General features: G+C 38.4%; 1 protein-coding gene across 1 annotated transcript; it reads right to left on the bottom strand.

Annotated features, from left to right (window-relative positions):
* Positions 1-2: 2 nt before the first annotated feature.
* coq8aa (coenzyme Q8A, genome duplicate a) lies at positions 3-27100 on the bottom strand. Its single transcript, XM_042503579.1, has 17 exons — positions 26887-27100; positions 19957-20056; positions 18396-18478; positions 18017-18276; positions 17749-17926; positions 16705-16771; positions 11588-11656; positions 10439-10567; positions 6729-6814; positions 6360-6500; positions 5822-5903; positions 5554-5647; positions 4629-4770; positions 4285-4392; positions 4093-4158; positions 3622-3708; positions 3-2508 (listed from the first exon to the last, which is right to left on the bottom strand). Exons 2-17 carry the CDS (start codon positions 20048-20050, stop codon positions 2212-2214), a joined length of 1983 nt encoding a protein of 660 aa, XP_042359513.1. The 5' UTR covers positions 20051-20056; positions 26887-27100; the 3' UTR covers positions 3-2211.
* Positions 27101-27941: the final 841 nt, after the last annotated feature.

Raw genomic sequence — 27941 nt, 5'->3', positions numbered from 1 at the left:
CATGACAAGTATAGATCAAACATTTACTCTTTTCGTACATCTTTATCACAACTTTTCGTTAGATTACAAATTATCGCCCATCTTTTGAACAAGTCTTGATATGAAATATAAAGTCAAGATTTCTAGCTAAAAGCCTCCCACGGAAACTACAGGCCCCTTTTTTTTTTTTTTCTTTTTTCATTTTTTCAGTTTCACACCAGAGACCATTATAACTGTATTCACACAGCAGAGTACAGAGATGTTTCACAGTCACAAACCAGCCAGGTGACGGAGGATTTCACACCCGAGGAGGCATGGAGAGATTACAGACTTGTGCAAAGCAAGGTGAGCCCACGAGCTGAGCTTGTGCGATATCACGATGAGCTTCCTCCATCCTGTCAGTTCATTAACATTCACGCGGGCTGCGCTCAGTCTTTCTGTCAGACCTCTTACAGTGAGCACAATAAATCCATATGGTTTCATTTCTATATGTTTTTACAAACCATTAAATCATGCTTTGGTGCTAAAATCAAACTGAATTATATCTGAGGGAATCAAAAACATGAGTCATAATTCTTACATTTTTGCTAGTAACCAACTGGAATTCATGAGCTTAATCTGCTGCATATGGACACAGTTTGAAGACAGATCATCAGATGGGCCATAAAGGAAGTTTGTAGACTTTCATCCCCAGACACAAACCATGCTTTAAATGAGCAGTGTGTAAGATTTAGGGGTTTTAGTGGCATCTAGTGGTGAGGATTGCAGATTCCAACCAGCTGAAACTTCTCCCAGTTAGAATTCCTTCAGTGTTCAACGTTGAGCCGGTTTTTACCAGGAGCCACATCATCCCCAAAGATCTCCTCCTCTCCGAACTAAACAGACCAGGCGATTTAAAGCGGTAAAAACACTGAATAAAGCAGATTACATTGCAATCAGTGTTTCTCCAACACTGTTTGGCATGTCAAAGGCAGGCAGCACTTTCTAAGGTATGCTCACTTTTTTGCTCTGAAAACTTATGAACGAGACATTATAACAATAATGCATTACAATATCTTCGTTGTCTCCTACGGTCGTACCTCACTCGCTACACTTCTCCTCATTTATGGTGTTACTCTGTTTCATCTGTGTTTATAAGCTTTCAGAAAACATACAAAAATACAGAAAAAATACGTATGCAGAGTACAGACAGAAGGCTCCATCAGTGTCTAAAGTTGAGCATAGATGAGCCTTAAGGTAACGAAACCACAACTATTCTTATTTTCAGGTGATTATACACTAAAGGAAGCATGCTTATTATATCATATTCCATTTCTGCCAATATATCCCCCTAAATCCTACACACCGGACATTTATTAACATGGACATTTCCCACAGAATGTCTCCCTAAAAAGTTAAAAGCTATAAACAGCAACTTAAGTCTGGATGGCTACACTGATACAGAAAATGCACAAGTTAAAAGTCAGCCCTTCTTACGTGTGAATGCTGACAAATTCCAGTTTGTCACATTTTCTATAAATGGGTAAATCAACCTGAACTTGATCACTTGGCAACATCCTGACAAACAGTTTTCTTATCAAATCTGCTAGATGTATTTTGCCGTCTACATTTAGACCAAGCCTTATCATTCATATCCAGACAATCTAATCAACCTTCTCAGACGTGTTGGTCCTGGCCAATACTGTGACTCATTCTGCCCATTCACTGTATTAACCTCATTATTACGTGACTGTGGGTTTACATAAAGATCACAGTCCTCTTTTTAACAATCAACGTTTCTGTGACATTTCTTGCAGATGGCAAAATGATTTTCCAACAAAGCACAGCAATGCAAAACAAAAGAAAATGCAAGAATCATCTTAAAGCGATAAAATTCAAACCTTTTTACATTCATTTTGAATTCTTATAAGCAAGGCTGTTTGTCTCTCTCCCTTCGTCCTCCACAGTCTTTTCAGTCTGTCCTCTCGGGGCCATATATAGAGTTTGGACTTAAAGCGCTTCACGTGTTGCTGCTGCATCTCAAACAAATAAATGCTGTCTGTAAATGAGCGCCTTTCAAAAAACTCATGTAGTGGGGTGCCCAAAATTGGAAAAAATAAGCTGGTGCTCAAAGACCAGTTACGGGCGGGTAACATGGCCTCCGCTCTGCAGTTGTGCGTCTTCACACCATGACCTCGCCGTTGACTTGCACTTGGCCCCAGGATCCGTCCATCCAATCGCCTCACACTTAGCTTAGACTGAGGAAGAGGGCGGTGTGCGGCCTTCCCAATACTTCTGATACGCTGTTTGGAACATGTCCTTACACTGCAGCCTGGCGTCCAGCCGGGAGCAGATAAGGAACGAGCCGCCCATCTTACGGTGGAGTGAGTACGTCTCCTCGGGAGGCGGGGTGAGCCGGTGTCTGAGCATCACAGGGATGAGGTTGTGGATTCTCTCGGTGGTGGACTGGGAGCCAAATTCGAAGGTGTCTGTGGAGGCGAAGGCCTCACCGAGGATCATCACAGCGTCCACATGAGCATTTATCATTGCCTGAGAGAAAAACATACTGCATGTTTAGTCTCAACTAATGACCAGTTTGCACAGTGAAACAGGTCTCTTTCTTTTGCTACAAAAACAAATTTTCTTGAATTCATTCTGACATATTTGCATTTTTTATTTGTGAAGATAAGATAAGATTAGATAAGACAGAATTTTATTAATCCTGAAGGAAATTCTTGGGCCAGATTGCTCCAAAAATACAGTAGCAAAAAAAAGAATACAATAGAGAATCAAATAAGTGAAAATAAAATACAAACTGTCTCATAGTAATGTTTAAAAGAAAAAAGTAACATTGCAACTGGAGTTTAAAATTGCAAAATTGCATCATTAACATAAGTAAAGTACTATTGCACAAAAAAAGAAGTTTTTGGTGAAGCAAAACCAAAAACCAGCAGACACGCATACCATTTAAAAGGGGACCTATTATGTTTATCTTATTTCTGTCATATATATTTTGTTACAATATTCATACTAAACTTGGCCTATGTTTCAAATAATGAGGTATATGTATATAAGAGTAATCCTCTTGAGCAAAAACCTCAGGCTTCAGACATTTCTGAATATTCTCTTTACATTTTTTTTTTAAACAAACTGACGTCAGCATGTGACCGATTTATTAATATGGTCATCTGCTCCAGGCACGTGTCTACATCATGTGGCTTATACTGCCGAAGCCTCGAAACACTGACCAATCACAACAGACTGGGCTTTTTCGGGAGTTTTTCGAGACAGGCACTAAAACTGAGTTTCTCAGATGATGATCTTCACAGATGATGAGTATAGGTGTTTCAGTACAGACAGTATAAGAAAAATAAAATGTTATTTGAACCTTTAAGCATGTCAACATGTTCTAATAGAAACCAAAAATACAAATACGAACCTGAAAATGAGCACAACAGGTCACCTTTAAGTAAATTTAGCACCTTTCAATTGCTATCCATCTTTCTCCTTAGATGCTTGGATTGTTTTTGCTACGACCACTGAAGTTTTATTTTGAGTTTCTTTCACAGCAACATCAAATTTCTCTTCTAATTACGCCAGTGGTATAATTTACAGCCACAGTTTGTGTTGAGTAGGCAGACGGACAAATAAAGATGTATTCACCTTGGACTCATATCCAGTCAGGAACTTCATCTCGATGGACTTCTTCAGAACTCCCTCTCTGTCGCCCACAGCAGCTGAGCGAATGATCTACAATCATAAACAGCTTATGACTTTTAACACTACCAGTTCAATATCTTTCTCTCCATCTCTGAGACACGCTTTAACATGTTATGCATCTTTAAAATGTAGGTATTTTCATTTCTGACATGAATGTTATATCAGATTTCACACTTTGAACGGTTAATTACAAATTAAACCACAGTACAAATGTGAGTTTTGTTTCCACTTGAGGCTTCAAAATGTCTTTTCTGTGATAAATCAAAACATAACCAAAACAGTGAAGGTGTGTCAAGTGTGTTAACAGCAGGTAGAGCACAGTAACTGAAGCTTTACATCGATAAAGAATATGATCTTGTTTATGAATCAGTGCTAGAAATTAAAAATGGAAAGAATGAGGCTGACTGGTCTTACCTCGATGTAGACGTCTGTGAAACTCTGATCAAATCCTCTCGTGGCTCCAAAGTCCAACAGTGCCACCTGGAGAGACACAATCCAATGACCATAACTCAAATTGCACTGTCAATGCCACATTATTATTATTATTATTATTAGCAGAAGAAGTAATTCTAGTAAGAATCTCATTCAGCCAGTAGACAGACTCACCCTGTGTGTTTGTGGATCATAGAAGAAGTTGGACCAGTTTGGGTCGGTCTGCATGTACCTGAACTCAAACAGCTCTCTGAGGCACAAAATCAAGATGTTCTCACAGATCTGAAACAGAAACAAACACGAGGATGTGAGGAAAGCCGGGGTTATGGGAAGAAATGAAAGGAGAGAGGAGAAAGCTGAGTAAAAACAGAAAGAGGTTGTGGCAGAAGCAGTTCCCTTTTTCTGCCACCAGAGACCCATCCATGGATATACAGATCAGAAAGAAACTAGTTCTGACTAATGCACAAGTCAGCTAAACATCTATTGATCCCTTCATCTGTCTGGTTTGTCATCTGTACCTCATTTTTCAGTTCCTGAGTGAGGTTCTCAGCCTGGTCGAGAGGAAACCCAGAGACGAGCTCGGTGGTCAGGACGTGGCTTCCGGACAGCTCCTGGATTACCTCTGGTACGTAGAAGAACGGATCGTCCTTCAGTAGCTCTCTGGGTCAGACAGATGAATACACAAAGACATAAATCCAGGCTGCACAGGCAGGTAGTCCACATAGCATATTTAATCTATATATAGTTGGCTGGCAGCTGTAGTTGTTCTGACCTTGAACCAAAAAAATAAAACTATATGGAAGAATGGAAAAGCCATAGGTAAAGTTGGATGCAGTTAGCCCTAGAAATGTGTACATAACTTATATTATATGTATGTCAATCAATGCAATGAAAAAAAAACGTTTGTGAGCGCTGATTAAATGTCAGATACACTTAGACATATACAGTACATATTTTATTTTATTCTATATTTAAATCTCTTTCTCTATTCATTTAACTGCTCTTACTCTATTTATTTGTACCCCATCCTTCTTATGGCCTGCTCTTACCATCTTGTCGCATTTTAATTTATCTACTTGCTCATCTATCTCTCATTCATCTGTTTTTATCATCCTGTCTTTATTTTGGCCCCACTTATGTGATGTCATCTCGTCTCGATTTCCTCTTTTATTGTTTTCATCATCTTTTAATGCATTTTTTAAAATATATTTTCTACAAACTTCTAAAAATGTGCTTTATTCTTGTTGACCTTTGTGTATGTATTTTGTTCTGAGCTTACTGACTGTCCTACAACTTTCTCTGTTTGGCTCGACTGTTGATGTCTATTTTTATTATTCCCCGAGTTCCTGCCTTTGCTTTGTCTGTCAAAGCACTTTGTTAACAACTGCTTTTAAAGGGGCTATATAAATAAAGTTATTATTATTACTATTACATAAGACTCACCTGAATTTCTTTGCACACTGGGCTTCTCGAATATAATCGCACTCTAGTGCAAGCTCTCTCCTCATTACATCTATCAGGTGCTCTGGAAACAAACCTAAAGAGAGACAAAGACATCGCATTCAAACACAGTGCACAGTGTTACTGGAGCAGATACGGAAGCAGAGAGTGAGGACTCAGAGTAACGTTGTGGTGCATCTCTGTGTTGTTTGTGTATGAACGAGAAGGTGAGCATATTTATGTTTGCATGAGAGTTTCTTTGGATGTGTACCTTCAGGCAGGGCATTGCTCATATTCAGCACCGTCATCAAGTTGTTGACATCACTGTTGATACTCTGAGCCACACCGGGGTACTGGGTACAAACAGAGAAAGAAATAGTTAAATTTGACAATAAAATGAAGGAAAAAACAACGCACAAACAATGCACAATTTCTGATATTATTAAGTTTTCTGTGATCATTTTATTCATAATCTCACTTTAAAAAAATACTGTAATGCTCCTGTACTTTGTTTACACATACTAATCTAATATAATTTTTTTAAAAGTATCTTTAAGGTATAGTTATAAAAGCTTTTATTTTAAATGATTAAGATGGCAATTAGATAGATAATCTGTAAACACTGTAAAGGCACAAAATAACAATGTCTGTAAACAGACCAGAGAGGTCAGATTATGTGTGTTTTCTCTCTGACGGCTTGTTTGAGAAAAACAGAGAGGATAAACAAATGTGACACACTCTCCAGTTACAGTGTTTATCTTGACAACATGAGAATGTAGTGTACACACACACACACGTTTACAGTGTACCTGTATTTTCATGGCCACCTCCCTGCCGTCCTTCATCCTCGCCAGGTGAACTTGTCCGATGGACGCTGCTGCAAACGGACGCTCCTCGAACGATTCCAGCTTGTCTCTCCAGTTAGGACCCAAGTCACTGTTCAACGCTTTCTACACACACACACCATATCATCATTTAACCTGGCCATATTTAGTAAAATTTTTCATTTTCCAATATTAGTTTTACACTGGTGGACTTACAGTGGGTTTGATCATAATATTGTAACTATCAGAAGTACAGTAGAACTGATAATGTTCATCTAATTACATCATCAGAAGTGAAAAAAAAGCTCTTATCCAAGAATAATTGCTGGTTAACGAAAAAGAAAAGACCCTTACTGTCATTTGTTTGATTGGCATGAAGTCGGCACTCTGTCTCACGCGCTCAAAGATCTTCGCGAGTTGAGGGTTGATGAATGCATCATCTGAAATACAAAAACACACCTCAGTTTGTCAAAACTGGATAAAAATGCAGGTTTAAAGGCACAGGCTGGCAGATTTCACAACAAATATGAATTTAATGCAATTTTTGGGCATCCAACTGCCCTCATATGGCTTTACAAGAAGATGGCAGTGTTTTTTTAGACCTGACTATGAAACTCAATGTAAAGAAATGGAAAGATACATGGAGAGATATAGGGCTACCACACAGATCCTGGTGGGAGACAAATATTTGATACTACTTCTGCCACTGGGTACTTTGAGGCATGTTTTGGATCCACTAATAGCATTTACACTTGAAATATCTGAAGTCATAAAAGAAAAATTTTAATATAGAAAAGGGGTTAACTAACTGAGTTGATCTGGATATAACTCACAAGGGGTTTATTAATGTATAGAATAGGCACCAAAAGCATAAGGCCAAATTGTTTTAGTAAACTGAATTCATGAGCTTCCAAGATTTAAAGGTTTTGAAGGTTTCAAAAAAGAAAGATTTTCTTCAGATACATTCTGTTAAGAGACATTTCCGTTGTTGTATGCGTTTTTGAATTTGCATCGTTTCTGAAGCTGCAGCACATTTCTCCAATTGGGCATATTTTGAGACATAGTGCCGCATTTGCCCTTGTCACCCACTGTAATTTAAGACCCCTCAAAGTTGACACTATTTTGAACTGGTGCTAAAGCGTACAATGATTGGACGCACAATCATCCAAACACAACCGCACTCCTGCCCCGACAGACAAATGTCAGCAGTGAGCAAAGTCCACTGTGGTGTCTTTTATCCTCCAGATTTACTAGTGATGTTTTAGTCATCTCTATAATTTTGTGAGATTCTTTAAGTCTTTTTTAACCCTGTCCACACTCAAGCCACAGATGATTACTGTGACCTTTTCTGACCATTATAGATTTAAGAATCTACTTATTTCACCTTAGGAATAGAGTATGCCAGTTCTGCAAATAACCAAACACATGTACACAAGGTCAGTCCACTGTGCTGAAGCTTGTTCACAAAACACTGGGTAGCCAGTGTCATTTTCTCTCCTATGACTGTTTTCTTTTGTTATTACACTCACTACACTGTCTCGTCTGTGTAACACTAACATGCTCTGAACTCAGAGTATAAATGCCAAAGGACAAGGGTCACCAGCCAAGGTCAGGCAGCACAGACAACAGTGATAAACAAAATTAACGATGTGTTTAGTGCTGTTACATGATCCAGCTACACTCTGTGCCAGTATGTTTATCGCCACAGGCCCTCTGATTTTGAACTTTGTCTGGTGAATGTGTGCCAAACACAAACCGGCTTTGACTTACATAACTTAGATTTTCAGCTGCTGCTACCTGTTTGTGTGCAGTAAAGGGTCAATGTCACATAGCAGACAGAGCGTTAAAAAAAAATCACCAGCAAAACACCACTACACCTGTGGTGAGTCAAACCATCTGTTGTAAATGAATGCATGTATGTTAGGGATACCACGGTGAGGGAATTTTCCTACCAGTTATTGAACTGCATTCACACCACGGGCAAATGACTGCAGAAAAAATGGGTTTTTATTGAAGTCGGCTCAATCAGCATTGATGGGAACACAACATCCAGCTGAACGCGCTAATTTCAGCTCCTTAACCAATTACGTTCCTACTCCTCCTAAGCAACGCTAACACATCAGTCAAAGTTAGTCTGCACAAAGTTTGAAAGAGAGACCAAATAAGTCAGAGATATATAAAGAGAAGAAACCACTGAAAAGTTTTCAAAGACTTCTGTGTTCCTACTGCTATCTACAGTTCTCTTCCTGTCTGTGACGTTGCACGGACACACCAACAAAACAATCCACACACACACAAAGGCAGACTCGTGTGCTTCAGCGGTGTGTTCACTGGCAATGGAAATGCAGTCTATCTCCTACATTTAGCAGGTATACCTGTGTTTGAAAAACTTGTGGGCATGCGCTAATTTTGGTGGGAAAAAAGTATAATAGGAAGATTGTCAGTTTGATCCTCAGTTCCTCCAGTTTACATGTGAACATGTATAGACCATGTAGGCCACCAGTCTATGAATGTGTGTGTGAATGTGTGACAAGTAGTGTAAAAGCACTTGGGTAGTCAGACAACTAGAAAGACGCGATACAATTACAGGTTCATTTAATTTACAACACTAATGTTATCGAATACACAGGTTACTTTACAAGACAAGATATTTATATTTGTCGATGACACTTCATTTTGAGTGCGGTATTGATTTACTGCTAATACAAACCAAACATTTCCTGCTGCAGCTTCATATTTTGAAGTATTTAACTGGCAAAACATGAGTTGACTTTTATTATGATGTAGTCACAAGAAATGCAATTGGCTGGAGGCAGTGCTAATCCAACTGACATTTGTTGACAGCGGTTAAGTCTGAAATATTCCAGGGAGCAATGGCATGAGGACGAGCAGCCAACTTCTTCGAGATGTAACCAACACCCCCCCACTCTAATTAAAGTTATCAGGTTCTCTATTTGCATTGGCTTTAAATGCAAAATATTGCCCAATAGGTTATTTTGTTCTTTGCTTTGACACCAAATCCTCAGCCATCGTCTCCGGTCACATCTCCTTACTCTCATACCACTATGAGTGAAATCTGACTTCTGCTACTGCGACTCTGCTGCATAACTGTAGCATCTGTTGACCTACTAAGTACTGATTAAAAAAAAGTAAAATGATGATGGGCGTGGTGGACAAGTAATGTAATCAATGTATACTTGAACACTATGTTACCATAGTGTGTATAATATAATGGACATAGCGACTGTGATATCACCCATTAGTTTGTGGACATTTTAAAGGCTAAAATTTGGCATTTTGGCCATTGCCATCTTGTTTTTTTGGAGCCAAAAGTGACTATATTTGGGTAAGAGGCTGGTACCATGAAGATGGGAGGGGTGGCTCTGACTGAGAAACTGAGGACACTTAAAGTGTCCTGCCCTTGATAATGCGTAACTTTCGGCCTTAATAAAATGTAAACAGGCGAGTTATATAAAAATTAAGCCCCCGGTACGGTTGTCCAGAATGTTAAAATTGGCTATTAGAGACCAAAACCAATTTTTATTCAAGGATGTAAACATCTTTAATTGTACTGTGAAGTTGGGCATTTTAACATGGGGGTCAATGGGAATTGGCTCGTTTTTGGAGACAGCCTTAAGTGGCCATTAGAGGAAATGCACTTTTGACACTTCACGTTGGCTTTATTTTCAGTCCCAAAGGCTGCTGCTTGCGTGTACCAAACTTAATATACACAATATTTCCCCTACAATGTTACAGGACTGGTGAAAGCGTTCGAACAGGTGATACGAGTGTAAGTGAATACATCTTAGTATATGGAGCAGAGCAGAGAAATGGGCAAAAAAGGTCACAGGTTAACTAAATGACCATAGTACCACCATTTTAATATAAAGAGTGAACAAAAATTTGAATGCAAATAATAAACTGCTGATCCCCCTGTGCCATCTGACTGAAGCCAACCACACCAATAAGTCATCCCAGATGTGCCGTCTTTTAGGTTTTTGGGGTTTTTTTGGGCCTGAAAAAAATCTAAGAGAAACACTTGTATGTATGTGTTTGTTGCACACCTTGAATGCTGAGCATCTGTCCCAGTTTCAGTGCAGCTCCTCTGACTTTACACAGGGTTCTGACGATGCGTTCAGCATTAGCCTCGGACAGGAAGGGGCTGGAGTCCAGGACGCCTTTCTTCGTTTCACCTGCAAAAGAACAAAACAAAGGATGATGGCTCTTTTTGCATAAAATGCCTTCTTTTACACCAGTGTCTCAGAACTAAAGTCAAAGTTTAGAGCCAAACTTTTATCAGAATTATATAACTTTAGAACTATATAACCTTTTGTTGGTTTATGTACAGATGAAATCATTTGGATTGATCAACATGGTTATTTTAGGTGCTCTTTGTAGAATATTTGCTTGTGCTTACGCTCCTGCCCCAGCAGATGTGTGTGTCTGAGTGAATATGTGTCAGTAGGTCGTCAGGTAGTGTGTTTTTGTGTGTCTGAAGCTGCCGTCAGAGGCTTTAACAGAGATTAACCACACCCACACACACTTACGAGTGTGTTCAGGCCGTCCCCACTGGGATTAACGCACACTCAGATAAATGCCCACAAACAGACACACAAATGCCACAGATTTACGCTCATACGCTGTTTCAGCTTAGCTGTTTTGGGATTAGCAGGCTCACTGTGCAAAGCAGGAATGTCTGTTTTGGTTGCAGGTTGGTGTGGGAGGCAGCCTGATTGTTAATAGCGCTCTGTTGACATACAAAACGCGTGCAGCGTGTACCGACATGCATGAAGGATGGGCAGTGAAAATGATGCTTTAACAGTGGTGCTATTCAACAGGAAGGCACTCACCCATAACTCATAATAAACAAACAGAAAAACCTGTTCTTACAGGCACAAAACTCTCAGATGGGGCCTACTTAATTCACTTTAGTCATTTCTTTCAACACAAAGCCTGAGCACAATGCATTCAGAAAGAAGCAGCATGAAGTGGTGAAACTGGCCATGTGCATGATTTAGTTGCCCAGCCAGTAATGACCTGCTGCTAGTCTTGAATATTTCATATTTCTACACAAAAATTAAATATCTGAGTATCATAAAAATACCTGAACAATAATTGAAAAGCAAACATCACTATTTATGGGTCTAATTTGGCCTTTTAGTGATGAAACTAATTGTTTATACTGAAGAATTGTGTGTGTTAGTCTCAATTACCATTGTTGTGTCTGATGGTCTTCTTGGCAACTTCCGCCAGCGCGCCAATCCCCAAACCGACAGCTAGACCTGATGGAAACAAATAAACAGACAACAACACACTGAATGTGGACTGACGTAAAATGAAACTTCTGTGATTTTCAACCTGTACCCTATTTTCACGTTTTTGTGTCCAAGTGACTAATGGGAACAATTTCTTAAATTGGTTGAATATTGAGCGAGGGGGCTGCAAACAGAAGCCTGCAAAGCAAACACATGGGGTGTGTGCTTACATCAATTTACGTCCACTAAAAGTGCTTGTTTTTGCCACTGACAGGCTCTGATTTTTATTCATCGCTGGGTTCCCACACATTTTCATGGACAAAATTTCAAGACTTTTCCATAACTTTTTAAGGATCTACAATGAGTTGTTTTTTTTTTGCCCTACTTACATATAACTTTAATTTCAACTAGCTGGCATACATGGGAGAGACAGAGCAGGGTAAAAATGAAGACCTGTATATGATAATAACTGTCAGTAAAAATCATACATTGATGCATCGAAGTGCTACGTTACATTCAGTGTTACCCTTCAGAAAATAAATAAGGCACCATTACATTACATGAAAGGTTATCTATAGAAGATTACAGTAACAATTTTATTACACAACAAAATTCCATGACTTTTTCAAAACTTTTAATGATTTTTTTTAATTCAATGACTTTTCTTGACCTGGAAAATGTCACTGTGAAATTCCTTTTCCAGGTTTTCCATGACCATGGGAACCCTGTATAAGTGTCTGAAAACATTATGGAAAGGATCCGTACAGAAATAGACCTTTTGTGTTTAACCAGAAACAGCCCTGAAGTCTCTAACATCAAACCCACCAGACCCCATTAAATTAAACAGTAATTTAAGCGTATATAGAGCCAGCATATTTTGACATATAACTGCGTGAACTGAGTGTTTATTTCAATCAAACCAGAGTTAAAGACTGCTGTAACAGTGGAGAGACGAACCAAGAGGGCTTTTGTCAGTTTAATTTTGTTCCTCTCGGGTTTAAATCAGGTATGTTTTACGATGATAAAATTACTGTTTATTTAAATGCAGTTTGGTGGTCGAACAAAAGGGATCTTGAATTTCAACAATTTTTCCCATTAGTCACTTAGACACAGAACCATGGGAATATATGCTTGAAAAACACCAAAAACATACTTTAATATCCCAATAAATACAATATAATAATGTCACAAAACATAAAACATTGTATAATGAGACATAACAGAAACAGAATCATGCAGTTATACTGTAAAAATATCCTTTTAGTGAGTCATTCAGTGTATTTGTTGTGTCTCAATAGGACCTTAACAGTGTTCAGTGATGTTGCTGTTGCCTCTAAAGAATTCCCATCAACATATGAGCCAAATAAAACACGGGCAGATGAGCACTTTGATCAACGCAGCAGTGTGCGATGACAGAACTGAAACAGCTGCACTGACAACAGAGCACATTTATACCCATCATCTAATTATATTAACAATTAAGCTCTTAATAAACACTTAATCCTCTGAAAAGGTCAGATCATTACTTTAGCAGATAATTAAAAGAATAAAGAGCATGCGATTTAGGGGTTGTTTGCTAGCGAGTTCCTCCGAGCCCGCTCTCTTCCTTACATAACTCAGCATTACATAATCAGTTAGTCAGCGGTCTCTGAAGCGACAAATCTGAGATCCAACGGTAGATGGACAAACCAGGACACAGTGTCTTGTTTCCAAGCTGGCTGAGTGTCTTTTCATGGGTCAAACACATGTCAGCACCTCTATTGTTGGAGAAAGGTCTCAGCAGAGAGAAATGAGGATGTGCGTCACTCTTTTTGGAAAATATGTTTAGCTCTTTACAGCATTTCTGTGTGTGTGTTACCCCACATAACCTGATACAGTACTTAATCTGTGTGTGATCGTTTGCAGATTGACTGACTGCTGTGCTGAGAAGCTTTAAAAGATAATTTCCTGTTGATTAGATATTTAGAACCACAAAAGCTCAGATAGTCCTGTTTCCTCACACACAGCAAAACCTTTCACAGTTTCTATATGCATGACAACAGCGAGGAGAAGTCGAAGAAAGGTTGCTTTAATTGCTTTTGCCAGGAAACATGCCAACAGATTTATGACACTACAGTACATATCACTGTTTCTCTGACCTGAACTGCCTAAAACCTGCATTTATTATTTCCAGTCGCAGCTGAGATTAAAAAAACCACCAGCTGAAAAACCTTGTCTAAATTTGTCAACAAATGTTGCAGCAGAGTGAAGGACAGTCAGAGGCCACGTTCCTCCACCCCTCCCCTCCTTTATCTGACACCTTCTAAATGTTACCACTGTCAACATGCTGAATCAACTCGGCTCTGCCTCCTGCGTCTCACGGCCTGTTTACACCTGCTACTGACATGCGTCTTGGGTGATCTGATCGCAAGAGGACAGCTCAAAATACGTTGAATGTGTCTAGAGTGACCGCTAGTAATTCCCAGCTCTGTATGCAAATAAACAGGTATATATCATTTTCATTTGCAACGACCAAATGCACTGTTGTATTCAACAAGCAGGAAGCAACGATGCACTTCTTGTGCCTGGTCTGCTAGAAATTAAAAGAACAGGAAGAGGAGGAAGTGCACCTTCCTTGAAAAAGAAAAAAAGTAGACTTTCAGTGTATAGTCCGCTGTAAATTAAAAGAAGAGGGAGAAGAAGAAGTGCCCATGCCATAAAGAAGAAGCGCAAGAAGCGGAAGGGCATGACGAAGACGAACATTATAAAGAAAAAGAAAAAGATGAAGACTTCCCATGCATAATCTGCTGGAAATTATAAAAAGGGAAGAAAAAGAAAAGCACGTCCCATGAAGAAGACAAAGAAGAACTGTACTTCTGATGAATAAGATGAGGATGAAGAAGGGCTCTTTGCATGACGAAGAAAATGATAAAGAAAAAGAGGATGATGAAGACTTCCTGTGCATAGTCTGCTGGAAAATAAAAGGAGAGGAAAAGGAAGGCGTGGATTCCCTGTTCAAAAGAGAGGAAAGAAGAAGATGATGATAAAAAAGTAGGAAAAGAAGGGGAAGACTTCCCGTGCATAATCTTCTAGAAATTTAAAAAAGAAGTTTAAGTGCACTTTCTGTGAAGAAGAAGAAGATGAAGAGGAAGACAAAGAAGAAGAAGAGGAGGACTTCCTGTGCAGTATGCTGGGAAAAAAAATAAATTTAAAAGGAGGAAGAAGAAAAACACCTCCTGTGAAGAAGACAAAAGAAGGACAAAGAAGAACAAAGACGACTTCTATTGTATAGTCTGCTGGAAAAAAGAAGATGGAAAAAGAAGTGCATTACCCATGAAAAAAGAAAAACAAAGAAAGATGAAAAGGACAAATTAAGAAGAAGAGGAATAAAAAGAGCATTTCCTGTGAAGCAGAACACGTATGCAAAGAAAATCAAAACAATAGACAATATAGTCTGCTTTTATGCGTCTTTGCAGTTCAAACGCGAATAAGTATGTTGTTTATCCTATGCAGGGGACATCATCTGAGTAGGCCGTCCAAATTTGGCACAGGACACGTTAGCGTGCACACTGCTGAAAGACGTGGCCATATGCAGCTAAGACCACCTCTGAATGTGGTCTGAGCGATCAGATCTGAAGACGCATTGACGATGCATCGGGTGCATTCACACTGAGAGCTGTCCATCTGTGATCCAGTCACCCAGGACGTTTGTTACTGCGAGTGTAAACACGTCCTCACTGTCCGTAGCATGTGTAAGTCCCGTATGAGGTGCGTGCTGCGGCTAAATTCTCCTGGCGAATTATTTGTGATGACTCATCTATTCTGGGTTCACTCTTGTACACAGTTTATGTTTACCTTCACTCTGTGTTTTTAGCTTCTCTGTCCAACTTTACGACACCTGTTAACGTATCCATCACCTGTCTGAAATGAAGCTACGAGCTGCTGACAGGCAAACTCTGATATGTAATGTTAAACCACGTCAGAGGCTAGTTGTGGGATTTTCAATGTGCTTGGTATGAATGTGTGTGTTAGTCGTTGAATAAGCTTATCGCAGAAAGCACATCCTGTCTTAATATGACTTTGACAACCACGTCTTTGTGCCTGCTTTTATCTGCCAACATGTCAATATTAATTCAATATTCATCAGGTTCACATACAAAGTCAAAAACAAAAAAAGGCATGCCCTGTGCAGCAAGGACAACCTTTCACTTTGCTTACAGCTGCTACAATATTGGATTTTGTAATATATTTCTTTATTTTTTATCCTTTTTTTTAAGATCTACTTTTATATTGAGTTGGCAGCAATCATTTTTGTGTGTAAATATGTCCCCGCTAATAGGCTTAGAGAACAGGCGTCATGGTCAAACAGAAGATTAACTAACACACAATCTGCAGCGCGAACTCAAACACACTTTATTATAACTGCCGCTGTGTTGTCTCTGTCTGTAGATGACTATCAAGGAGTGTTTTTATTTAAGGAGCACATGCCGATAATAAGGGCTTAATGCGTTTGACCTAATTTCCAAGAATGTTTGTTTAAGAGCAGGTCCAGAGTCTGACCCTCGACCAACACTCATGATAGTTGCATTCCTGTATGTTATGTTTTTCCTATTTCCATTTAACTATGTGTTGTTTTTTGCATAAAAACGTGTGTACACATAGTGTATACACTCACTGGTGTTATCTTGACATTAGTCACCGGGTAGACTGTGAGAAGGACATGTGCTGCTGACACAACTCCCACTGCCTTGAACCCAGTGACCCCAGCTTACTGAGGGGGTGGAAGGTTACCCTTTGACTATATTGCAAGGTAAAGTTTCCAGAAGTTCGATTTCATCTCACATTACAAGCATGAACTACTTTCTCAAACTTAAAGATATCTTCATTTCCAATTATGCTCTGTATTCACAAATACTAATTAGGTGGTAATTCTCATGACTGACTTTTTCTGCATAGACTAAATTGTATGAATCCACAGAAAAAGTCAGAATGTGTGTACACACAGATCTGCACGCAGACACACATACTTACAGACACACTCAGACAGTGAATCAGACAACACTCAGACTACGTAACAAAGAGTTGCATTACTGTACCTCCAAAGTTGGCCAATCTGCTCAGCCGAGTCACCGGCACTTTCCTCTCTCTGGCTCTCTCACTCAGCTAAAGAAAACAGAACAATAAAGATACTTTTCTATTAAAATGTTAAAGTTTGTATGGAGAAGTACATGTTTACTAATGCTAGGACAATATGCTAATCTACACATTCAATATATTATTCAATAAGTTTGCTCTGGGCGCTCCAAGATCAGACCCCGCTGTTGGGGTGTGCGCTGGCTGAATTCGAGTTGCTACAGATTGAAGGTCCGTGTCTCCAGGCTGTCTAATTCTTGTTTTGTCTCTTTTGCTTCATCACATCACTCATAGCACTACCATACACTATTACCATAATGAAAACAACAAATAGTTACAAAAGTAACTTTTTTTCCATCTCATAGCCTAAAATAAAGCAACTGAACTCAGGGTTCCCGCATCTTCGTAAATATCAAAATCAAGGACTTTTCAGGGACTTTCTAGACCCAATTTCCTCAAATTCAAAGACCTAACACTTAATAGTTTGAGACACAGATCAAAGTTAATTACTGTTGCAACAGCAAATTTTTATAATTAGAAGTGGCCGGCTTTACAGAAGCTCACAGACGGCAATTAAAAAGAGAGAGAGGCCTGTACGAGTGAACGCTTCTTAATTGTGCCGTGTTACAGTGATGGCAGAACAATGTGATCCCCCGCATTCACCAACAGCACAGCAGAACTATATATTGTGTAAGTTAAGCAATAGAGAAAGATAATTTCTATTTTTGCATAAAATATATAAACACAAGCACAATCTATTTACATTTTTTTTTAATTAGACCTTTTTTAAATAGGTCTTTTTTCCTTCTCAAACTATCTAGGATCCATAGAAACCCTCTGAATTTGAATTGTACAGATTCAGGCATTAAAAATCAAATCAATTAAAAATGGTAAAAATAAATAAATAGATAATACTTAAATTAATTGATTTTTTTCCAAAACCTTAAGTTTACATCGGTATTAATGTGTGTTTGTGATAGAAACAGAAACTGAAGAACAGGAGTTACCATCTGTTTGTGTGACTTGATCTCAGCCTTCTTCTCCTGCCTCGCCTTCTCGATGTCTTCGGCCGTCAGCCCTCCGACTGTGGACGGGTCCTGATGGTAGCTCCTGAGCTGGCTGACCTGATGCTGACAGTAAGTCTGTCCCCACAGATGCCTGTTCAGATTGTGATTGTAGAAATGTCTGTCAAAACAAAAGTGATAACCGTTATCCTCCACACAGCAGCAGAAATGTGTATACTGTATATTGCATTGAGTTAGAGATTATTCATACCTGGCATCATGGTGGTAAGATCGGGTGTGTCCACTAAACTGTTTACTGGGATCTTTGTATCCCTCAAACAATGACTGTTTTCCAGCGGCGTGGTTAACTCCTGCTGCTGCGCTGTGATGAGCGGCGGCATTGTCACCATCTCCTGTGTGATCTGCTGATAAGTCTGCACCTTCTTCCCTGAACTCTGAAGCAGTGAACGTGCTGTCATCCTGAGGGAAGTCGAATTCAGATGAAGAGGTCTGCTGCTGGCCTGTCAGCTCCTGGAAAGACATACACATAAAGACTCAGTTTTATTTTGACAGTAAAAGTATTGTATAGTTCACTATCAGTGCTAACCTGTGCAGCCAATTTGCACAGTAGTATTTACACATGCACACACCTGCACTTTCATCATAGCGGCAGAAAGACCTTGCTCAGCAGCTGCTTGGACACCTTGAACTGCAGCACCAACACCTGGGAGCCCTGAGTTACAATTGACAAAGAAAACAGTTATATTTCGCTTTATTTGCTTACTTACTACAAAATAACTAACTATACCGCAAAATTGCCAATGTTACTGTCTATAATAAGAAGCAGATATTTAAAATTAAGTCTAACTTAACAGTTATATGCCATTTACTGGGAAATCAAAATTATGTGTATTATTTACTTCCATTTCTGTGTACATAACTATGGCTTATTAGCTGTGTTTCAATTACCTTTCGAAGCCAAAGTGCATATTAGTTTTCTAGCCCTGTTATTTTTATGGAATAGTAATAGAAACTACTTCCTGAATTAAGAAAGTGAAGTTCTGACAGGGGTGCCCTCCTGTGACGATCGTGCTGTGTCAACTGTGCCTGCTAAAGTGGTCAAGCAACAGTATTTCTAAATCTATCTTTCTTTAGTGTACTGTAGCCACTGTATTCCTGTGATGCCTTGCATGAACCAGAACTGGTGTTTTCCAATGGATTGTGACATAAAAACATGTGAAAACCATCACCTGTTAGACCTCAGACGGCATAATGTGATCAAACCTCTGCCGTCTCTGACAGCCGTTTCAAAGCATTGATTGTTTACCTTTTTAACCAAGCGTGTTAGCAATTATCTTGCCTTGCTAAGTTTTTATAACAGAGCTCAGTAAACATATACTAAAACACAATTTATAATTTCTTATGGCTCATAAACAGACAATAACACATTTGGCGAACATTTAACATAATTCAGTAGTGATGTCAGGTCCACGTAAAGTGAATAAACGTGATGTTTCCTTGCTAATACTCTGTTCATCTGCCTTAAAGACTCAGTTTACACATTTTTATAACTGTTAAAGTTGAGTTTTAATGAGTAAAACATGACATCAAATTTAGCAGCAGACTTCAGCAATATCAACGACAAGGACATTGTACTTTTGAAGTTAGCATGCTAGCTAACCTAATTGTTAAAAAGCAGTTAGCATTTTTAAAAAACTAATAGTTAAATGTATTACTAACCTTTTTAGTACCTTTTATTTATATTACGGGCTAAAGTTACAATAGAAAAGAACTGTATTATTTTTTGCACTTGTGAGCATTTTTGAGGACATTACTTTTTAATCAATGTGTGATGTTAGCCACAACGTAGTTAGCAGCTTAGCTAACCTGATGATTTAACTGCAGTTATCACTTGCTGTTAGCACAACACTGTTTTTTATATTATAAATTAATTTGTATAGCAGGCAGCAATCTCTAAAAAAAAGTATTTTAATTATTTTTGCTTGTTAGCATTTTTGCTAACATTATTTTTCAACTAATATCTAAAGCTAATCACAAGCTAGCCTGTCACCATGTTAGCTAATGAGCACGTTAGCTAAAGGTTTAATAACACTGTAACTGCTAACAAGCTAATTAAGAGTGGCTTTTTACATTTTTCGGACAATGTGTCAGAGTCAAATTCAGGAACGAATTCAGGTATGTTGAGCTTACCTGTCCCACTGCGCAGGGTGCTGCTCTGGTTCTCCACAACCGCCTGGCTCAACTTAGCCAGGCCTCGCATCAGTAACATCATATCGCCCGCCATGACGGACTAGAGACAGAGAGGACAGGAAAATATGAAAAAAAGAAGACACAAATCACAGTAGAGCTGGGCAATATGGCTTTAAAATAATATCACAATATTTTTAGGCTATATCGCGATACACAATATATATCCCGATATTTTAAAATCGGCTCTAAACTACTATAAACTAAAAATAAAATAAAATATAAAATTATTAAATGAGCTACAGTTAAAAATAAAGTAGTACTGCCGTTAAATAAAGTTACATAAACTACTGTTTTAATTAAGTTAAATAAAATACTGTAAAGTTGAATAAAGTATTGCTATAACAAATTAAATCAATGCGGAACCCATGGAGCTTTTATTTTGTAGGACCTGGCTCACCTCGGGTCTTGCGTCTTTCAATTTTTTAGTTTGTCTCTTAATTTTACCTTCTAATTTATCTTTTTAACTTATCATTTTATTCTGTCACAATCCTGCTTATTATCAATGTTTTGTGTCTACTGCCTTTATTTTGTTACTGTATTTTTATAGCAAGTTTCCGCCTCTAATGTCGTGTTTAATTCTACCTTAACTCTTGTCTGACCTTTGTTCAGCATTATTGACTAACTTCAATTGTTTTATTGACTCTGGAGTTTACTGCCTCGGCTTTGCTTTGTTTGTCAAAACACTTTACCAACTGTGTTTTAACTATATAAATAAAGTTATTACCATTATTATTATTATTATTATTGTGTAGCCGTCCCCTACGCAGAGCATTATCAGCTTACAAAAATTAAATAAGCTATGTAGCATAACATGAAAACGTTTTTTAATCGTCAGACGATATGTTTCGTCATACTGCACAGCCCCATATCATATATGGTCATGGAACTGTACATCTCCTTCCAAACACAGGAGGCGTGGCAGCATGTAGAAGTACATACTGTTCACCGGTCAACAAAGACACAAATAACAACTTGTCAGTAAAGATGAGAGGAGGAGCACAAACAAAGACATAGACAGTAAAGAAGACAGATGGAAACATAAATAAAACCTGTCCTCAGCACACATTCAGCTGCCAAACGCTCACAAACACACACAGCTGTCACATCTTGAAACAACTTTAATACTTTGTCTAAAAATACTCGTGACCTCCAATCTCTGTGCGAGCACCCCGCACAAACAAGAAAGGAAACAAGTATGCTGTGCATGCGTGTGCACTGTGGAGATATGTGCATGCGTATCCAGGACTGGATGTGGAAATGTCACTGGAAACCAGGAGGGAGGAGTAGGAAGGTTACTGGCTGTTGCCTCTTCCAGCTATTTCTGTGCATGAGTGAATGTGGGTGCACGTTTGGTCCACGCACAACATTTGCTATCACGTTTATCTCTCTCGATTTCTCTCTGCAACTGATAGGACTGTGAGATTGCGTTCTATTTAAAGAACCATCTCAAAATATTCTACCGTTTCTCTCCAGGAATAAATCTGGTGTATGTTTTAACCCTTTGAAACATGGTTTGACATCAGTCTCCTTGTGCTGCGTTCAAACGCCTCTCACAAGCTATTTACCCCTTTGAAACCTGAGCAGAATGGTTTGATTTCTTTCAAAAACACTGGGGGAAAAGGCAATGAGCAGCTTGACAAGAAATGTCTCATGAAATGCAAGAAATTAATAAAAGATGACAAAAAATTACCTGAAAGGAGTGAGAATTATCAGACAATTATCAAAAATGAAGACAAAATGTCCAAAAAAAGGTATAATCATTATAATTGTTTATTTAACACACTTGTAATTTGTTTTCTCTTTTTGCATATCGTCAGGTAATTTTCTTGTAACTTTTTACTAATATCTTGCTATTTTTGGGGGCCGTGTCATTAAGTTGCTCATTGCCTTCTCCATATGTTTTTGAAATAAATAAAACCAATTTACTCAGGTTTCAAAGGGTTAATACATACAACAGTTGGCGCATTAAACCACATTTAGCTTGATATGTGTTGTGTTAAAGCTTGTGAACATAAGTCAAGGTCCATTTACGGCACAAGTAAGTACAATTCACTCTTATCTAAACAATGGAGCTCCCTACACATTCCTCTCTCTGTTGCAATCTGCAGGATTGTGTTTGTTAGTGTGTTACAGGTGCGTTTTTTTGTGGGTGTGACGACATGCTTCAACACAGCTCAGCTGGGATTTGGGCCAATGGAAAAAGCTGTTGCAGAGAGTGTCGGAGCAGTATGTGAGTGTGTGTGTGTGTGTGTGTGCTGATACACACATACACACACTGAGTCAGTAAGTGGGTCAGCCGTCCTGCTTCAGGGCTGCTCTGTGTTTGTAGACAGTGGACTGAAGACCAGGGGCGGGTTTTCTTAGTGATACAAAAGCAAAGAAAAAACCCAGACATGCATTTTTTTCAGAAACATAACAAGCACTGATTTTTATATATTTTTTTGTATGTTTCAATTTATTATTGAATTTAATTTATGACCATTTTTTTCTCCAGTTAAACAGAATTGGACCCAAATAAGAACTATAAAAAGACAGTGCTTTGCAAACACACGGAGTACAGATTGCAGTAATACTGCATGTATTGGCATGTTTGAAATATCAATAAAAGATAATAAAGGATTGCTCTTCATACTTTACTGTCAAAACAATTTTCACGATGCAAAGCAGAGTCAACTCAGCACCGCAGCAAGATCCTGCATGAGCTTTTTGTGGGCTGGGAATTTAAGTAGGAAGTTTGTACTGAGGCAAAGAAACATACCAACACAGAGCCGCGCTCAGAGCTGCAGAATGCAAATGCCAATGTTCATGGAAAATATTAAATCTTGTGCTGCAGGCACGGCTACAACAACATACTGAAAATGTACTACACACTTTAATCCGTGTGTATTTCTGCAGGATTCAGAGCTTTGAAAACTATCTAATAAACTTGCAAGATCTGATGCCATTGGGAAGAAGTTACATTTTATTGCTAAATCGATTGAGCAACTTCCCATTTGTCAATGAGGGCGTGTTGCCTCAGTGTGTGTTTATAATCTGCTCTCTTTCTCTGCATTATTGCTAACATGGCAACTATCAGGCCTAGTCCACACGTACGCAGGTATTTTTAAAAATGCATTTTAAAAAAAAAAAAAAAAATTCCCATCCACACCAACAGTACTTTTTAAAAAAAAAACTCTGTCCACATCAAAACAAAAACGCAGGCTGTCAAGCGCACGGCAAAGCAACCGGTGACGATGAAACCCAGGGTTCCTGCAGCTTAAAGCAAGGTTGATTTAGGACTTTTTAAGATTTTCTAATGCCAACTGGAATTGAGTTTAAGAATTAATTTTCTTATAACCAAAATTAAGAATTTTATTTTATTTGTTTATTTTTTCCGTTTCATTTTACCAAAATGTTTATTTATCTACATCAAATCTTGAAAAGAAATCCTTTTTTATAGTGAAACACATGGAAGACAATAAAGATATTATCATAAAAGTGTCTATTTGGCTTACCAACAGGAGTGGAAAATATCTAACATTTCTGGCCAGTTATCTTGGCAATTTTGTGTTTCTCATTTTGCATGTGAGATTCCACTGTTTTAAGAGATTAATTTAGGTCAATTTAACGACAATTAAGGTCTTATTCTTAGATGAATGAATCCAATGCCTTTACACTTTTTAAGGGTCCGCGGGAACCCTGAAACCTCTACCATGTTGGCCAACCAGAAGCCTGAAGTCATTGGCAGAAAAAACACAAAAACAACAATGGCGCATTGCAGGGGAGAATCATGTGTGGACTGACACTGAAGTGGAGTTACTCTGCCGTGTTACACGTGAATATAAAGTGAACAAAATCCAAAAAATATAGATTGGGAGTCTTACGAATCAAAGTATGGCGATATTCTAGCTATTTTCTTAAAGCAGACCCCAGAATTTCCTCATTGCAAGGAAGATATAACCAGCACAATCATCAACACTGAGCTCAAGGTGATATGGGGGAAATATAGGCGTGCAGTACTAGAGGCCAGTTGGAAAAATTGCTTTTAGGAGATAACAACGCACACTCTGATGTCAAATAACGGCGACAAGTCAAAAAAACATACACATAAACACTTCAGTGGAGTTTCTGAATATCCTCACCCTGGAAAGTCCATTTTCAGTGACCTAAAAATCTGTTTACGTGTGGACGAAAGGCCAAAATGCATAGAAAAAGCTCTGTTTTTAAAAATACTCCTGTACGTACATGTGCACGTAGCCTCAGACACAGAGGACAGGACACTCCGTAAATATTAAAACCTGAATAAAAGCGGAACAACGGGAGGAGAGGAAAACGAAAAGGTCAGATTTGATGCCCTGGGGCCAAGAGCTCATTACAGAGAAGCTCAGTCTGTGACTACACATGATATTGTTGGGCTTATGCACAAACACACACCTAAGCCTCAGTTGTTGTCTGGGCTCCGCTGCTGTCCCTCCACAAGCTGTTGACTCACTGCTTTGAAAATAGCCGGGCAGCCTGAGTGTGCGTCTATATCTGAGTACACCTCATGGCTTACTGACGGCCTCCCGTCACTGCCCTTAACCACGGATCCTGAGCCAAAAGCAGCAAATATTTCCCATTACTGTGCAGTGGTGATCCACCGCAGCTTCCCCACACTGACGGGGTAAACGTGACCAAAACCATGTTTCCACCAAAACTACGATACAGAGAGGAGAGTCTGGATTTGATCTGATAAATCACTTAATTAATAACAGTTCTGCACTAAAACACATAAAAGTGCTGTAACATCAAATTTAGGTATTCAGGCTACAGAACACTGGCAGCCTTCAGTGAATAAAAAACTATTATTGTTATAGTTTAGGGCTGCATAATTTGTTTTTTTCAACTTTTTTTAGTTAGTTGAAAGAGAACATCAATAGAAAATTGCACTTTAAAATGCAGCATATTTATATGTATACATTTAAAAATGTTAAACCAAGTGTTATATAAAATGTAACAAGTTTATGATTTGTTTTTTATTGATACCTTGTGTGTTCAGTCCAATGTTCAATTTGTGCAGTAAGAATATTTTGACAAATATTTCCCTTTTTTATACTTAACAAGCTATTTGTTGTATTTTATCAGAATACTCAAAGTAGCAGAAAGGCGTAACCAAGTACATTTTAATATCTGTTTATTTATTGCAAGAAATATCATTATCGTGATATTTAATGTCATCAAATATTACCTAATTTGCTCTTAACGTGCAGCGCAATTACAGTTCCAAATATGGAATTTCTTTTGTTAACAGCATTTCAAAACATTAAGCCTTAATAACTGTGTTTCTTTTGAAACTATTCATACTAACATAAAGTATAACAGTGTCAATAGCAAAGAGAATAATTGTTATGAATTCTTTTGCAAGAATGATTTTGACAGTTATTGTATCAGTATTGGCCACAACAGTGTGGCAATAAATCAGTTAACTGACTCTTTAATACTGGATTTATATCAATGCTTGAAAGTTAAAAAAACAAAACCTAAACAATCACAAAATCTAATCTCACCGTTTTTTTGAGTGGCAAAACAAAAACAAACAAACCTTTTTGATAAGGAACCCATAAATTTGGTTATGACTGAGCTGTTGTGCTGAGCCTGTGAAACATTAAACCTATCAGTGATGTTAAATAGACAAACTATGTAAAGGAAACTCTCTGCACACATGCATGATACATGTGCAAATGCGTGAGTTTAATTCCTCATGTTTATTGAAAAGAAAAATGTCACATGAATACAAATTGTTATAAAGTTGCCAAGGTTGTTTTTTACCCCAGTATTAATCTGAACAGATTTTACACACCTTAAAAAATTGTGCAGATATATAAACATGATACACTGGTTATACATAATTCATTCATACTTGAACCTATTAAAATTGTTTTCAGGTGAATAATTGTTAGGCGTGGGCATCACCAGAGGCTCCACAATAGGAATTTATGACAGTATTTAATCATAGTGCAGTATTGTTATTTTATTATTATTATTTATTTTCTGAGTATTGCAATCATGTTGCAATATATTACTTTTTAACTGCACATTATGTCTCCAAAATGAAACTTTGTCAACATCTGATTTATCTACTACGATTTTATTAAAGTCTGTTCATCTAATTTAAATCATTTCAATTTAAGCAAAATGCATCCAGTTCAGTAAAAAAAACAATTGATTTTATTAGGCTGATGGGCTGATAAAAGTTGTATCTATATTCGCAATATTAATAATCTTTTTAATAATAATTTAATCTTTTTCAAAAAAACATGATAAAAAATCATTTTTTGTCTTCCAAGCCTCATAGTTATTGGAGAAAATCAGAATATTTCAGTTGTACAAAGTGTCAAAAACACGTTTGATGGCATTATATTTCATACACTGACTTCTTTAAAACTCCTTCAATGTAGTATGTACTAAAGTTTCAATTCACTTTTTGAGTTTTCATGCGACATAAACACTTAAAACCAGCGAAGGTGGCCCATGTAAAAATCTGTCATTGTAAACTTCCTCGTGGGCGTGTTGCACGAGACTCCAATAACAAACGCGTGCCAAGCTGGCGCTTCTTTAAACTAACATTACAGCTGCTTTAAACGACCTGGATTTCATCTAAAGAGGACAGTGCAGGCTTAATAAACACTTTTCAGCTGCTTGAATAAATTCGTTGGCGGGTCGGTAAAGTTTGCAGAAGTGACAGAGCAGTCATGGAGGACAGTTGCGTCAGCACGCTGCACACAATTAGTTGAAACCGTTGAAGGTCGAAATAGCGGGACTGTAACACGACTAACCGAAAAAAATAACACTTTAATCGGCATATTTACTAACTAATGCATGCTAAATTGTGGTCGCATTTCAGATACTCACCAGCAGCTGTGGTCTCCGCTTGTTTCTGCAACGACGTCAACGGTGGTCGCGTGGCTTTTTATTTATATAAATGCATGTAAGGGCACGTTCACGTGGGGTTTTCTTTTTTGCTAGCAGCAGGAGTTGCAGGTTGTTTGTTGGTCGCCCTCCTCCTGCTGCTTATGCTGCGGCTGCTGCTGCTGGCAGCGTTTAATCCAGTTTGTCTCTCTCTCTCTCTCTCCACCACGAGGTCAAATCTTATTTACCAACTTCACACACACAGAGCAGCCAGAGCCGTGTGTTGACGCAACCCAGCCGACCTGCGCACTCAGTCCCTCATGCTCAGACAAAACACATATGCATGTTATCATTAACATTTGCTGTGCTTTATTTACATTCCGTCTCATCAGCTTCTCCTCTGGAATAATTAAATCTACCTAAAATCTAATCTGACCTCATTTCAGCACATATAAGAAGGCCCACACAGACACCAAACTGCTCTACTTAACTTTGTTCATACATGGCTCTGGTTTGTCCCCGCCCCCCTGCCCATCCTCTGCTCCTATTGGTTCTTGTTGTCTGTTGACAGGAGGCCGGGACTGAAACGCGGCTTCTCATTGGTTCATCACTCAGGAAAACAAAGTGCGACTTTGTGCAGCAACTCGAAGCTTTACTGCTTATTATTGACAATAAATTAAGGTTTTATAAGCGACACACGGCCAGCAGGCAGCAGTGATAACTGACACATTCAAACACAAACACCAGACACGTGCCAAACAATAAAAAAAAAATGTGCCTCAGTTTTGAAATCAGACTCTGCTGCCATCTGCTGTTTTTAGTCAGGAGACAGCAACTCAACACTGCCCTGTTATTTCTGATCAATTACAGCTGGAGAAGGCAGTTTTAATTTTCGGCTCATTCTTGTCTCATTTGTGGTCTTATAAATATAATGAGTGACAGAGATCGGGATAAGGAGGGGCTCTGCATAACTCTTCAATAAAATACGAATAAATAAATCAGTTTATGGGAAACACCGAGTTAATGTATGAAGTGCCAGCATGTCTGCTGTTATCTGG

Source organism: Plectropomus leopardus, chromosome 16 (genome assembly GCF_008729295.1).
Source record: "Plectropomus leopardus isolate mb chromosome 16, YSFRI_Pleo_2.0, whole genome shotgun sequence".
Taxonomy (NCBI): Eukaryota; Metazoa; Chordata; class Actinopteri; order Perciformes; family Serranidae; genus Plectropomus; species Plectropomus leopardus.
Note: the sequence above shows the minus strand (reverse complement) of the source record. Positions and strands in the feature narration are given on the sequence as shown.